This window comes from Diadema setosum, chromosome 8 (genome assembly GCF_964275005.1).
Source record: "Diadema setosum chromosome 8, eeDiaSeto1, whole genome shotgun sequence".
Taxonomy (NCBI): Eukaryota; Metazoa; Echinodermata; class Echinoidea; order Diadematoida; family Diadematidae; genus Diadema; species Diadema setosum.
In genome coordinates this window covers 17,782,717-17,799,078 of record NC_092692.1, presented here as the reverse complement: position 1 = coordinate 17,799,078, position 16,362 = coordinate 17,782,717, and the positions used below count along the sequence as shown (strand labels likewise).

General features: G+C 42.5%; 1 protein-coding gene across 3 annotated transcripts in view; it reads left to right on the top strand.

Annotated features, from left to right (window-relative positions):
- LOC140231892 (myosin-16-like) overlaps positions 1-15,772 on the top strand; it is a 77,198-nt gene extending 61,426 nt beyond the window's left edge. For 2 of the 3 annotated variants that reach the window (XM_072312044.1, XM_072312043.1), the window contains exons 27-40: positions 3,755-3,811; positions 4,854-5,107; positions 5,445-5,523; positions 6,222-6,467; positions 6,762-6,958; positions 7,346-7,478; positions 7,852-8,068; positions 8,379-8,619; positions 8,867-9,389; positions 9,726-9,896; positions 10,232-10,432; positions 10,874-11,026; positions 13,813-13,891; positions 15,635-15,772. In XM_072312044.1, the coding sequence (XP_072168145.1) occupies positions 3,755-3,811; positions 4,854-5,107; positions 5,445-5,523; positions 6,222-6,467; positions 6,762-6,958; positions 7,346-7,478; positions 7,852-8,068; positions 8,379-8,619; positions 8,867-9,389; positions 9,726-9,896; positions 10,232-10,432; positions 10,874-11,026; positions 13,813-13,881 (2,541 nt within the window). In that variant the 3' untranslated portion in view covers positions 13,882-13,891; positions 15,635-15,772. Of the gene's footprint in view, positions 1-3,754; positions 3,812-4,853; positions 5,108-5,444; positions 5,524-6,221; positions 6,468-6,761; positions 6,959-7,345; positions 7,479-7,851; positions 8,069-8,378; positions 8,620-8,866; positions 9,390-9,725; positions 9,897-10,231; positions 10,433-10,873; positions 11,027-13,217; positions 13,285-13,812; positions 13,892-15,634 lie in introns of all 3 variants that reach the window. The other variant, XM_072312045.1, reaches the window with a different exon arrangement.
- Positions 15,773-16,362: the final 590 nt, after the last annotated feature.

The window sequence follows — 16,362 nt, the reverse complement described above, 5'->3', positions numbered from 1 at the left end:
CGGAGAATGTCAGCATCCCCAAATATTCACATCCTTCCTCCGTAAAGGAAACAAGTATATAGAATGAGATAAATGTTTAACTCTCAGGTTACCTTTCGATACTTTTAAGGGTTAAATTGCTAGCCCCGTTCCTAAAGAAAAAAAAAAATGAAGTTATGCAGAGTACGTCAGTAATGCGCACAAAGTGCAAGACATCGTTTAGGCCAAAGAAGATAATGTTTGTTTTATGATTCCTAAAAACGTTTATCTGGTGATCATGTACAGCTACGTTGAAAGCAGTCTGTATATATCTACTACAGATGCCATTATGTAGTCAGGGTTAACACAGAGGAGCTACTACCAGCATGGTGTAAGTAAAGGGAGAATGAAGCTCTATACCTTTGGAATGTCTAATATTTTGAGAGGAAACGATACCCACAGGAAGGCAGACGGGGGGTTTGCATATTATAAAATGGGGGGCAACAGGGGAAGAATGAAGACAGAAATAGAACGGTGTGATGAACGTGTTGTTTACCACATTCTAGGAATGATAACAGTGATCCGAGAGGTGAAGAGCAGCGGGAGGTAGAGGGTATGTTTATGGTTATGTCTGGAGGATGTGATAGCAGGGACGGAATAAGGACATACGGCCAATGACTATGACGTTGAGGTGATGGTTAGTGTAGCGAGGATGGCCCGGCGTAATGAATGGTAATACCAGGGATGCAGGGAACATCATTATGGAGGTATCTATTGGGGGCGGATGAATGGGCTGGGTGTGATGTCACATTACATTACACGAATGGACCATCCACATTTGGTTCGGAATGCCAAGAATTGCTGTAGGGTCACAGTGGAGCTATCAATTCCCACCCCAAAAATTTAGCAGCTATCGGGTTCCTACGTATATTGTCAACAATTTTACAACCACACCGGGCGAGTGGTAGGAAGGGCTGTGGTTCCTCGTACCCACACAGCCGACGTACTCGTTGAGACTGTGTGATGCAAATTGAGTTGCTTGGTATGCACATGCAACAGGCCAAGCCGAACCTCATATAGCTATAGGGACGGCGGTTGAACCGGGTCAAATTACGTCCTCTTGGTATGCACGTCGTCCAGACAGTGGGGTGCGCCTTCCTAGTTTCGCTGCATACCAATGCCAAATAAGCCCCGACCTGGCAGCTCGCCTGCTGAGCGCTGATTGGCCGATGCTCTCGCTGCTCATCACCATTGGTTGATGACTTCAACAGGGGTGGCTATGCAGCCCATCGTTACACATCCCCTTCGCCTACGGGACACGGAATGTTAAAAGGCGTAGCTGACATCTCATCAATGATCAGTACTCCTAGAGTTGAGACACCAGCGAGGCGGACCTGTCTTCACTGCTGACGGCCCTTCACTTTACCGGTGCCATTGCCTTATCCATAGCTCAGTTCTTCCTCGGGGACCGTGCAATAAAGCTGGACTAACCGGAGCTTATGACACACTCGCGCTTGAGCTGCATCCTTCCAGAATCACATCGCATTCGAGCGGGAGCTCTCCTTGAAGCCACACGCATCGCCAGAAGCCCTCTGGTCTTTTATTGGAATTAGCATCGACGGTGCAAACACACAGCAACCATGAGTTATTCGGCGGCGAGTGTTAGTAGTAGTGCCAGTAGTACGAAGGTGGTGCAGAGGAATGTGTCTGGTGGATACGTCACAGACTACAGCAGCTCCGCTGGAGGCCAGATCAACTACAACAAATTGAGCGCGAAGTCGAGACAACTCATCAGGCGCAGCTATGAATTGGGTGACAGTGCAGCGGGCATGAGGAAACTCTATGAAGTAGGCATCTTCAACCTCTCCCCATACTATATTTTGCATGAATGACTGGTTTGTGCATGCAGCAGACAGCGGGTTTTGACACGCAGGTTGGCAAGGTAGGACGACTAAACTACAGAGGGGTAAGGGTCGGTAGTCTCCCCCATGTCTTTCACATGCATGCTTGTACGAGATTCACTCGTTACATTTGTAGCTGTTAGGACTCGTTACAAATGCATGCATCTTCTCTTTCTATAATGATGTCGTTGAATCCATAGAAAATACAAGTTAACGTTACTTAACATTACATTCCTTCGGTCTGACTACATCCCAATGTCTGCATAACTTAACCAATCATTGCTTTGTGAAATCACAATATGGATTGGATGCTAACCGTAGATTCGGCAAGCCGAATCGGCAACGCCAATAGCTTGGGATTTGTGCTCGCAGCCTACTGTATCAGTACTTAGTGAGATATGTTTATGCTGTTAGCTTCAACATAAATGGACCATCATCAAGAAACGTTTCATGCTTGTCGTTTAATTTTCCGGTTTAAAAATGATCACTTCACTGATTAAAATAGTTATTTCGCAAAGCAAGAGCAACGAACTCAAGGATGAGGTCATTGTATATAAAAGGAACAAGGAACTAACGGACGGGTTGAGAGGTCGTATTGAGCTCATCAGCAAGGAACTGAGTTGATAAGGTTGAATAAAAAGGGAAGGATGCAAGAAGTTGAGTTGAAGTCAAATCGTAGTTTTACGAGCCAGGGAAGAAGCAGGAGGAAAGTAACGGGAGGAAGAGAGGTTACTCGGTCGACAAACTTGTTTTGACTGCGTCTGGTCTGAGTCATTTTAATTGGCAAATAAAAACGAGTTTACTATCCAAATAGTGAGTAAGAGACCACATAACTCTAGGCATGCAAGCTATTCAGCAAACATGTACTAAGTGACTGGTTGCGAAGTCTAGAACTGAAGTGCCACATACCACCGCCTGAGATGTAGCAAAATCTAATTGTGGCTTGGTGATTATGACGCTAATGAGTAGAAATACCTTCAATTTTCTTTCCTGTGTGGAGTTATTTCCCCGAGTAGAGTGAGAAGCATTTTAGACTTTGTAAGGTGCCAAGAATGAGCTGTTTGAGATTTGGAAGTCATCTCGACTGCTCGTGCTTTCGTTCCTCGCGACCAGACTAGGCGTTTCACAATCATGGGCTGGTCCAAATACAGTTTTTCGTATCAGTTAGAGACCCCCTCGGGGAATGAAGGGTATTTGGATATAGAGCCAATGGTTCGGATGGAAAGATCAACATTTCGTCGATTTAAGGTATTACATACCCCTAACTGCTGAGAAGCCGGTCAATTTTTTAATAACAAGATTTTTTTAAAGGAATTATTAAAGGAGTTAATCTATTGACCTTATGTTTTGTGATCAGTAGAAAGACGCATACCCCTAAATTGGCAATACCTAGACAGTGTCATTCCTGAGATTACGTCGAGGGAACGGGGATTATGACGAATTCAACTGTCTTCCAATCAGCTGGATGAACACGGAATGCATCACCTCTCCATGTGGATAATAACTACGGATATAACTCACTGTGCGACTTGGAGCTAAAATAAGCTTCTCTGGGCTTTGCATCTGTACACACGTCATGATATAGATGCCTTGTTGTTGTTTTTTTTCTGATCATATAAATTCTATTGAAGGGAAAAGCTGATTGCAAGATGTAAATAGGAAGAAATCCATCAAATCTGTCTCTAGATCTTATCGTCGATTCCATGGACGCATCCCTTGTTTTGAATACCTCGTACGCAACTGGCGCTAATTTTTATGCATGTTAATGAAATGTCTTGACTGAGGGCTTAATTGTCCTGAGTAAATGCTTACAGCTCCTGCGATCAAACGTCACCGTGAATTTGGATGAGTTTATTCACTGGATTTTTTTACTTGTCTGTTTTTGTTTTCTTCAGGCCCGCATCGAAGAGCTCGAAGAGGAGTTGGAAGCAGAGAGACAGGCTCGTGCCAAGGTAAAGAAATATCCGTTTTTACGACCAATCCCAAAGTAATTGTACCTCTGGTTTCTTTTTTAAAACTGTTTAGCCAAATCGCTTATATCTCATTCTCACTCTATGGAAGAGGAACATTAGGAGGGACTTCGAAACAAAACAGAATAAAGACGCAATCTAGCAGCATAATTAGAAGAAATTACATTCATTTGAACAGCTGCTTAACTGTATGATATCTCTTAACGTTACCCAGTATCAATATTTTGATGTTGAAAAATTAATGAATCAAGGATATAAAATATATGTGGCATGATTTCGGCATTACACATTCTAAAGGCAACAAAGACTATATGGATTCCGTGATTTATGAAACGTGACTAATAATGTGTTGATCATTTCATGAGCGAAAATGAATAATGTGTCTGAGAGGGGAGGGTGGGAAGGGGGACAAAAAACAAACAAACACGATGGCCAATAATATTGTAGGCATGATATGGTCTGTCACGCCTGGGGAAGGAAGGGGGCAGGGTCGACCGTGTGACATACCTCGCATAGGCCTCATTCCTTGCATACTACTGGCTGTGGAGATCTAAGACGTCATCACCGGCTTCCCTGCTCCAGACAAGCCTCTGTTGGGGACATGTGGCTATTCTTAGTCTTGTGTCGCGCACTCTCACGCACTCGGTCCTCCCAAGACGCATAGCTAGGAGGTCAATTATTACCACTAAGGGCATGCCACACCTATAAGAATAAAAGTGCAGAAGCGAAAACGTCAGGAGTGCATATTTGAATGTCTTCGCAATCATAAAGTTAAATTGACTGACCTAAAGAAAGATAAAGATGAATGATTTGATGATAATCAAACTCATAAAAGATTGGTGTGAAACATGATGAGGACGATCTAATGAGCTGGTAAAGAGGAAATTGCGTCAGTGAAGGGAGAGCTCGAGATCTTAATTTAATTAGAGATATTTACCTGACAAGCTTTCACGACAGGAAATATTTTCACAGCTATCTTCTCCTCCTCTTTTCTATCCTCAACTCCTTCTCCTCACTTGCACAGGCCGAGAAGCAGCGCGCAGACGTCAGCCGCGAGCTCGAGGAACTTGGTGACCGTCTTGAGGAACAGGGAGGTGCCACTGCCGCCCAGATCGAAGTCAACAAGCGCCGCGAAGCCGAGCTGAGCAAACTCAAGCGCGAGCTCGAGGACTCCATCGTCCAGCATGAATCCGTTGCATCACAGCTACGCAAGAAACACACAGATGCCGTCTCAGAACTCACAGAAAACCTCGAGAGCGTCAACAGGGCAAAGTCAAAGTAAGTCCATCCGTCCGAGCTCCCATTTGCAGAAACTAATGTTAAGATATTTAGATAATCTTTGGCTCACTGTCAGGCCTCAAGGTGAAAGAGTACATAACCTTGGAGCTATGGTGACTCTATGATTAAACTACCACGGCACCTTTTCAAGTGTTAATTTAACAAATTGAAGTTTGTACGAAAACTAATTTGAGCCACCTTATGAATGGAGCCACACGTTGCACAAAGTGTTAATATAAATCGAAACTTTGACCACACAAATAATCAGATGCAGATGACTAACACGCTTCATCGATACAACAAATTAACCAATAAGTTTTCCCCTTCTGTTTTGTAGGATCGAGAAGGAACGCCAGTCACTTAGGGTTGAGATCGAAGACATCTCCAGCAACCTCGACTACGTCACAAAGGCCAAGGTATGCTCGCTAGATTGTCTCGATCAGCACACATATCATGTGTAATTGTCAGTTCGTTATCAACTCTTGTTTACAGAATCGATCTTTTAGTTGACATGTTCTACGAAATGTAAAATATTTATCTTGCATTCAAGCAGAGGAAGGACAACATCTCTGGTGTTGGCGCGAGGAACTTCCTTTAAAACTATATCCAAAACTAGGCGAGATCATAATTGTAATTATGCTGATTACATAAATAGCCGTCATTTACTTGAAAAGATAGGGACATTTTATAAATAAAAATGTATAATAGTAAATCATTATGAGATCATATCAAAACTTACAAAGTTCACTTGGATTAAATACATACAAAAGCCAAGATCATATATGAGCTCTTGATACTCATGACAGCAATTGAACCTTTGGTTCAACATGTCCAAGGCATTTTAAACCAGAATGGTATGAAAACTTGACAAAAACATGTAACGTTAACATCTGAGAAGCATTTACTGCCGTTATTTATTTCCCCCTAGTATACGCCAACCTATACGGACATAAAGCACAAAATACAAGTTTTCGCGATTTTGCTGTATGGTCCAGAAGTTCGGGCTCCCCAAGTGCAATCTCCAGTGAGACACTATATTAAAGTTGAAAAGAAAACTAAATGACAAAGCATTTATTTAACAACATCTTGGAAACATTTATTTTTCTACCTTTAGATCAGTGCCGAGAAATCAGTCCACACTCTCGAGGCCCAGCTTAGCGAAGCCAATGCTCAGATCTCAGAGCGCGACCGCTCCATCAACGACCTGCAGAACTCCAAGACCCGACTTGGCGGCGAGAACTCCGACCTCACCCGCCAGCTGGAGGACCTGGAGAACCAGCTCTCCCAGATCAACAAGACCCGCGCCTCCCTGGCCGCTCAACTCGATGAGGCAAAGAGGAGCCTGGATGAAGAGACCAGGGTGAGAAGGCAATCATATCAAACAGCTTCTCTCCATACGTTACCACATCTTACAAAGCATATACAATGAACAACACTAACAGTTTTACTCCTGCTGGCATCTACTGTCATCGAACAGAATATCACTCTTGTAGATTGAAATGAAATTGCTTGGAATCCTCTGCATTGAATTATTCCATATCAATCTTCTTAAAGATCACAATAGCCCCAGATTATTCTCTCACTATTCTGTATCAAAAGCAGCGTGATCTGTTCACCTCACGTATTTCCTCATGTTTTTTCGTTTGTTTTGCAGTCCAAGAACTCCCTGTCCTCGCAGCTCAGACAGTCTCAGGCCGACGTCGACCAGCTCCGCGACCAGCTCGAAGAGGAGATTGAGGCCCGCGCCGAGGTTCAGCGTCAACTCACCAAGGTCAATGGCGAACTCAACCAGCTCCGCGCCAAGTTCGACGGCGAGGCTGTCCAGCGCGCAGAGGAACTCGAAGAAGCCAAGTACGTCCACGTTTAATCCGGCGCTGCTTATCCCTTATAAATGTCACTTACTTCACTTCAACGCCACATTTATTTTTAATTTTCACAAATAACGGACTCCCACATTTCTTTCCTCAAATACTTAAGAAAGAATATGGTTAGTTCAGATTTTGATAAACAGCTTCAGATTGTTCAGATTGTCAGATTGTTTGCTTCTTACAAAATGTCCGGGCTATTTTTGTTTGTTGTTTGTTGGTCCTCCAACTAGTAAGATTGATTCAGTTGCCGTTTGTTGACAGATAAAATTATCTCTAGCTTAAGTTGTTACGGTTTTGTGGTTCTTAATCAAACATTGCCATGTTCGTCTGATCAATCTTCCGCAACGATCCTTTCTATGTCCCGCTGTAGGAGGAAACTGATGATCCGCCTTGCACAAGTCGAGGAGGAACTCGCCACCGCCCTGTCCAAGAATTCCAGTCTCGAGAAGTCCAAGGCCCGCCTTACCGGCGAGGTTGAGGACCTCCAACTGGACCTCGAGAGGGTTCGTATCTACTTCCACCTGCTGTTGATAGCAAAGAAATTGGATATTTGATATTAGAGAACATGATGATGGCATATTCCAATCCAGTGTCTGGTCTTTATCTTATACAGATCTTTGTTTTCGCCCTTGTAATTGAGTCAGCGTACAATTATATGATCAGACTTATGTTATTTTGCAGTGTTTAATTGAATATCTATGGGAAAGGATAAACAAAGCATTCATCTCTTTTACGAATACAAGGATAAAAAGAGATCTTACAATGTGTCAACAGTTCTATTTTTTATAAATCAAAGTTTTGTGTTCACAGCATAGCAGGATGTCTCTTCTTTTGCAATAAATCTTCGCTGGTCCCTTGCATCATGCATATTTACAGTCCAACCAACTCTGTGCTCAACTGGAGAAGAAGCAGCGCAACTTCGACAAGGACCTTGCCACCTGGAAGGAAAAATGCGAGGCCCTGGCTGTGGAGCTGGACATGTCCCAGCGCGAGGCCCGCACCTACAGCACCGAGCTCTTCAAGGTCAAGAACCAGTACGAGGAGAGTCTCGAAGTCATCGCCACCGTCCGCCGCGACAACAAGACCCTCCAGGGTTAGTCCCAAACTGTTTTGATAATAGTCCGGATCGTAAAAGAATTTCTTCAACTCTTAAAACTAATGCACATTGTGCAGAACTATTAACTTCATAAGTATGTTTAAACGAGCTTAGTTCTTAAACCGCAGAAATAGCATATTTTCTGACTTATTACTTTGAAATAGCATTCAGCTTTCAGAAGAAAAGGTTGCCTCCCATTTATCATAGTTTACCACGAAGACAGTTGTCAGTATCAGACCACGAATATTTAATATAAAATGCGAGACTAGACATTTCTTTCAACGACCTCCCCTAATTCTCTCTACAGAGGAGATCCAGGACCTGACCGACCAGCTCGGCGAGGGTGGTAAGAGCGTGCACGAGCTCCAGAAGCTATGCAAGCGTCTTGAGATGGAGAAGGACGAGCTCCGCGTGGCCCTGGAGGAGGCCGAGGCCCACTTGGAAGTCGAGGAAGCCAAGGTCATCCGTGCCCAGCTGGAGGTCACCCAGATCAAACAGGAGGTCGAGCGCCGTCTGCAGGAGAAAGACGAGGAGTTCGAGGTCACACGGTGAGTAGATTTTTTTACGAGCTTTATAGCAATGAGTCGGTAATAAATTATGTTTTCTACATTCATCAGAGTACAATACGTATAACGTCAACAAAGGCTTGGTTTTCTTAGATTTCTAAATTTGTACATGTCTCTATTCCAAATCCTGTCTTTTCATAATGAAGAGTCTTCATGTTAACGAGACAAGTTATCCAAGACGTTTGAGCTTACGATTCCTTCATTTTGCCTTATTGTCTCTCACCTGCAGCAAGAACCACGAGCGTGCCATGGAATCCATGCAGGCTTCCCTGGAGGCTGAACTGAAGGCCAAGACCGACGCACAGAGGCTAAAGAAGAAGCTCGAGGGAGAGGTCAACGATCTCGAAATCCAGCTCGACCACGCCAACAGGAACAGCGCCGAGGCCATCAAGACCATCAAGAAGCTCCAAGTCCAAATCAAGGAGCTCCAGGCATCATACGACGAAGAAGTGCGTAAGAGGGAGGACGTGCACGACCAGCTTGTGATGATTGAACGCCGCTACAACTCGCTCATGACCGAAGTAGAAGAAATCCGTGCCACCCTAGAACAGACCGAGCGCTCCAGGAAGCTGGCTGAGGGCGACCTTGCCGATGCTAACGACCGCCTTGCTGAGGTCTCAGCACAGAACCACGTCATCAGCAACCAACGCCGCAAGGCTGAGGCTGAACTCCAGACCATGACTGCCGAGCTCGAGGAGGCAATCAACGAGGCCCGCAACAACGACGACAAGGCCAAGAAGGCTATCTCCGACGTGAGTGGATGGTCCCTTTTGCTCTTAAACCTTGAAATTTCCCAGTCCTTAATGCCAAACTCGTAGCTCAAAACACACAAGTTTTTAAATGGATATAGCCCCGCAATATTCTTTTTTTGAGTTCTGGGGGGCAGATCAACTAAAGTATAAAGTATTCGTCGAAAGTGGATATTGTTAGATTCGCCGTTCTGTTCGCCGTTGTTTGAAAGTTCTTGCGACAATCATTTATCATTTCCTGGAACATCAATGAAATTGATATCTAAGCATGGATGAACTGACAATGATGAGTTAACCGTCGTTCTTTTTTCCTCCCTTTCTCTCTCCATTTCTTTCTAGGCCACCCGCCTTGCTGATGAACTGCGCACCGAGCAGGAGCACTCCATCCAGATCGAGAAGTTCCGCAAGTCCCTTGAGGTACAGATCAAGGACATGCAGGTCCGCCTTGACGAGGCCGAAGCTGCAGCCCTCAAGGGAGGCAGACGTACCATTGAGAAACTCGAGGCCAGGGTAAGATTGAAGATAACCCTTCCTCTCCTTGCTTTCTTCTGTCAAGATCACATTTATAGTGGCACACTCGTTTAAATAAATTGGTGCAAAATCAATACACACAGATGAAGTTTCCAAATCAAAGTCATATTTATTATAACTCCACTTTTGTTAAATAAATCGCTAAGAAATTAGTACACTTCAGATGACGATTCTGAACCACAACGATTGTTATCGAGCAAATATTTTTTGTTGTTGTTGTTGTCCATTCCTATGATAGGCAAAGCTAGTCTTTCTGTGTTTTGAATTGCTGGAAAACTTCACGAACACCCATATTTTTCTATTCCCACGTCCAGCTGCGTGAACTCGAGTCTGAGCTCGAGGGCGAAGCTCGCCGCCGATCCGATGCCGAGAAGGCCATCAGGCGCCAGGAACGCCGAGTAAAGGAAGTCCTCTTCCAAGCCGACGAAGACCGCAAGATCCAGGAGCGCATGCAGGAGCAGTGCGACAAGCTCACCGTCAAATGCAAGACACTGAAGAGGCAGCTTGAGGAGTCTGTAAGTGCTTCTCCCAACACTTTTCCTGCTGATAGCCGAAACTTCTTTGTTTCCTTGAACTTTTCTCTCATTGTAATCTCGGTAGCATTCTTATCCGACGAGCGAAGGACATTATTATAAAATATCAATAAAAGCAAACAAGAGATGCAGGGAAAAGATTCTAGGTACTTGACCCTAAACTATCACGATATATGGACATAATATGACATACTTTTGTTACTACCTCAACTCCAATGATTGGCTAGTTTCAATTTTGATTTCGATTCATGAACCAACAAAGCTTCACATTTACCAAAGAAGTGTAGTAATGCATGTCAATTTCAAGCATGACTTCTGAGAAAACAAAAACAAAGCCATCATGACTCCTGAAGATTTTGAAGATTACATGCTGGAATCCTTCATTCAATACTGAAAAATCTTGTTTCCTTTCTTTACTTGCAGGAGGAGAATGTGAACGTGAACCTCGCCAAGTACCGCAACGCACAGCGTGACCTCGAAGACTACGAAGAGCGTGTGGAGCTCGCGGAAACCGCACTGAACAAGATGCGCGCCAAGCAGCGCAGCCAAGTCACCACATCCACCCGCGTATCCTCGGTACAGCTAGACTCAGATTTCTCAGATTTGGATGAATTTCTTCTTCTCAATGCTGATAGTGATGATGATGATGATCTATCTCCCATGCTGTACACTAACTAATACATCACTACACTCTCCTCCATCCGGCAAACTTCTCACATTGTTCACGGTACTTGCGCATTTCTCGTTGACTGATGTTGCTTGGGCTTACTTGAGTACTTTAGTGACAGCTAAGATGATAATGACGATGGCGATGATTTGTTGCTGTTCTGATCCATAGTCAGGTCAAATGGCATTGAGGGGAAAACGCATCCTCCCCATTCGTAAAATTTACTGGCTTTACTGGTCTCATAAAACTGCTGAAAGATTTCTCGTCTTATCCCTTATTCGTAAATGATAATTTCCCCTAAATTAAAGTAAACAATTGGATGCTACCAATCCGGCTTTGCCGTATGACCAGCCCGTCAATCGTTGTCTCCTCTTGCAGTCTTGTGTCTTTTCTGTCTCCTCAACTCCACACACATTTCCCATGTTGAGTTGATTATTGCTCCGCTAATATGATGACTATAACATCATCAAGATAACCTCTCTTCATTCTCCCCCCTTTTCCCAGTTTTTCAACTTACTTTTCTGGGAACGAGCCTGACACAGATAAAAAGCAAAACTAAACGTTACTGATAATCGTGGTGTAAACGTCCCGCTAGATGAAGTATGTCACTAAACTCCAGTCGCGTGTCCATTTTGTGCCATAGTTCCTTAACCATACTCAAGCATAGCAAATCTCACCGGAAGTGCGCATTTACCTGTAGTTTTATTCGTTCATCCGCCCATTCCATACCTCAGATCGCTAAAGTACAGTAGACCATGGCAAAGTACATGGTTCACACTTCAAATCTTTCCCTCCTCTCATGTCCACTATATTTTTTTTTTCTAATCTTGATTCATCAGATTTCTATAACATATGTTTGTAAGGTAGTGTAATATTACCGTGGAAACCGATATCAATATTCTTCGATCGGAATCATTCCAAACTCTGAAAAAAAAAAATTCGACTCTGAACAACGATTTAAAATGTGCATGTGCAGTCAGAAATGCAACTTGTCTTTTATTACTCAGACGTTCCCGAGAGGTAAAACTCAAAATGTTTTTATCCCCCGTAATTCGTCATTGCTGACTACTAACGAAAATGGGACTAACCACAATCTTTTGACATGATAACAGAGTACCTAAAACAGTTACTAATTCTACAATTAATTAGAATGGGGCTTAGTTTCCCCCCATTTTCAAAAAAAAAGGAGTATATTGATGTGACCTTCTTGTTAGTGACATCAAAACGCCGATGTTTTGCCGTATTTGCTTTGCCGAGACTACCAACACTCTAACAATATATGACGTCAATCCATTGAGATATATTATGTATCCATCAAGCTCTTGGAAGGTTATATCAAACTGTTTCCTTTCCGTTCATTTGCATTTTGACTGAAATCGACCTTTCTCTACTAGGGCGTTAGCAACATATTACATCTTCTCAATGACAGCTTCATCATCGTATCACTCATCTACCTATGAACTGATTTCATGTATAAAATGTGATGTTTCTTTCGCCAGCCATACCGTCTACAAGTGGATCCAAATTTTCCCTCCTGAATCCATCTCTTTGTACCAATCGTTTCGTTTCATTCCAGGTTTGAGTATCAACGTTGTCAACAGACAACGCTTTTCTTGAGATTGTCGCACCGCAAAACAGCTAGCTAGTCACGCTTTGTCCTATTCCCTGAGCAAACTTGAGTTTATAACTAATCGTTAAAAACACAGCAGGTTCCAAATATAACTGCTGGAAGCACAAATCTCAGTATTAGCTTATAATCAAACTCAGCATGACTAGATAATAAGAAGATATAGACTATGGAAACTTTTCCTTTCTTCTACCCTATGTTTGTATGATGGTAACATCCAAACGCATTGTCACTATATAGTTACAATCACATTTAATTTTCAGGGAAACGGGCTCCCAAAACGCCCGCTTCATTCACTATTATTATTCTCGCTTCCGTACTGTTCACGCCTTATTATTGTCACTGTTATCAGCTGGCTATATTCGCATAGTCTCTTTGTTGCTCTGTGTGTCCTTTCTAGTCATGTATGGGCTTAGCTCTATGGGTCTATCACTTTTAACTCGTGCACATGTTCCTGTTTCTTTGTTCCACAGAAATCCTCATCAAAGATCGTAAAACAATAGAGGCCTTGTGCTGTAGCTCAGCTCTAGGTTCCACATGGTAAACCCCGGAATTATCACGTGTCACGTACCCATTATGACGCAATGGGATCCTCGTTTGCACATTTCCTCTGTCTTTTCTGGACTGTTTACCCGTCGCTCCGCCTTTCGGCATCAAAGGGTCATAACTGGAAGAGAATACTGATCAAAATTCCATGTTTTGGAGTTGACATGTTTTAGAATGCTACCTGACCGAACGTAGTGAGTTATTTAGTGGCACTCACTTGACATTGGAAATGTGCAAACTGCAATCAGTTCTACAACAATGCCTTTGATAGCATGTTGTTGCATCGTCGGTAGACTAGTGTTGACATGTGTTTTCTCTTCTCTTCTCTTGTTCTTTTCATATACCACTCACCCGCACATCAAATTCTGCCTCAACACCTCAACCATATTGTATGCATTCTTGATCTCATCTCTTCGAAACCTGTGCATGTCATGTTCGTGATTTGAACTCGAAAAAACACTCGAATCATAAACTTTCGATTCCCGACCGATTGGAAACCCTCACTTGCTTCTCGACGCCCAGGTGGGCTCAAAGGTTGTTCGCTCCTCGGCAAGAAGCTCACATATGTCTGCATCGATGTCCTCATCTTAGATCACCAATGGTAGGAAGACGCGCCAGGAGGGCGTGGCCACATAAGCCTCCAGTGCACAGAGATGGAGATTATCGTATTCAAGTCTGGCGCAATCTGGTTTCCTGCAGGACCGACAATAGTTATGACAAAAGAACATTCTGTATACACGTATATACCCGAACCTCAATATGATCAAGTTCCAATCCACTATCTACAATTTACTGTTTGGAGAGGAGACAATATTTCGGCGAGAAAAAAGAAAACAGACAAACAATTCTTCCATCCTGTTGTGCAAACCATGTTGTAGCCAGTCTGGAAACGATCACTGGCCCCAATCTGTTCACTGTGAGACTTTGTGCGCCACACACTTGCGGCGCCACGAGGAGCTGATACCAGGGCGTGGTCCCTTTCTTGGCGTGGTGTCAGTTTTTAGTGTGCACACTCTTCCCTGTATGGAAGTTATTTTTTTTTTTTTGGCTATTTTTTAGGAACTTCTCATAAACGTGCCACAATGATGGCACAACTAGCGCTAATTTCTGAAGAATAGTATTGATGCATTTACTGACATGTCACTCATTAAAAAGCTTTAGGGACTGTATGATGATTATTGCCTTCTAACAAATGTAACGAAATGCACAGATTTGTAGTAGTGTTTGCTAAGTTTACGCTGAATAGATTGACAAAAAACCACTAATGTCGGATACTGGTATATTCCACCGTGTATTAATTGTCAATACATTTGCTTAGCTAAGTGCCTGACTCAAATGCTACTGCTTAAACAACGGATATAGACAAGTTTAATTCTGCTTAGAAGTAGATTTTGTGTGTTTTGACGGCATAAAGGCCAAGTTATTGCTTTGACCAGTTCACGTAGTAATGTTTATATTTCAATGTGCGCACAGGTGTACATGCATGTGCATTTACAATTATAATGCAGAAAACAATCAAATCAAATCAAATCAAATCAAATCAGATCAGATCATATCAAATCTAATGTAAATGATTTATTTCGAACATTCTCTAACGGCGAAATAGATATTCTAGAGAGATGTCATATCTCAAAATCCTAGTAAACTCGATGTAATAATGAAGCGAGACAATACAATCCCTTCTCATTACTTCTGAAGATTATAAACATTGATTGGCTTTAACAGCCTTGTTCACAGTTTAACGTTTGCATTCTTGCTTGTGGTGTTTTATTCATCTTTTTCTGTTTTCTTTTATTCATTTTGTAATGCAAAGACTTTATTTCTGTTTCATTTATTGTTCTATTTGATTGAACTGACATGATATGGGATGCGACTTATGTCAAACTTTTGGATGTTAGTTGCCTAAAAATTAGTATTCTGCTCGATACGTACGAGAGAGCATGCAAAATAAATATCATTTCTCAATATCAGAGCATGATGTCGCACAGAAATTCGAAACAACTAGGTATTGCCTATATTAAACTTCCTGTTTTACTTCCCCCTAGAGACTCTGTAAAACTGAATGTCGTAATGATTGCATGTGTGACAGATCTGAGAGAACTAGATGATTTCTCATTGTCATGCAATTCATAGTCAAAAAGCTTGTTATAATAACAGTTTGTCTGTGAGATGCTTTTGCATCAGAGAGAACAAGAAAAGGTGAAGATTGTACCGAATAGGTTGCCTGGTTGTTACGTTACGTCCTCGTTTGCTGTGCTGTGAAGCATATTCTAACACTGCTCTAACTCGCTGCTCTCTCTCTCTCTCTCTTTCTCTCCCTGCTTTCCTCCTTGCGTCTCAACAGGGTGGCTCCGGTCTCTACAACTCTTTTCGTCGTGCTTCTAGGAGTAGCTCAGTAATTAGTGCTTTTTCGGCCAAGGGGGACGTCTCCACCCCGCCACAAAGAGGAGATTATGACCGTGCAACCAACAACCATCAAAATAAGCAAGAATAAGACATTCATCCGAGAAATCGTTAACTTCGCGTTATGTGTCATTTTGCAAGGTGGAAGAGAGAGTTATTTGAAACTTTTATGTTGTTTTACTGGTGATTCTTCTATAAGCCTTGAATATAAGTGAAATGCATGGTTATGTTCATCATTGAGAAACAATGGAAAATTGTATTTTTATTGTGAATGATTGAACTTGAAGAAGGAACGCCTGTTTCGCTGGACAGCGGACAGAGTTCTCTTCGCTACTAACTCCGTGGATATTTTTGAAGCGGAGCCTGATTTATGATTTCATCATTTACGTCATTTAGAATTCATGTTGCTTGGATTGATCTTGTCTCGTCTTTACGACTTTGATTTGTAGATTCTATGTGTATTTATCATTACTATGGACAGTCATTAGGGTGGGCATTGGCAGGTGCAGCGATTGGCAGAACCTGGTGTTCTGAATTAACAAAATGTGCAGTAGAGAAAACAGATTAATTTATTTCATTTATACATATAGTTGACTATCAAGTGTATTATCATATTCATGAGAAAATTATGTAGTTTGTTTATTAAAATAGGTACTAAAAACAAATCCA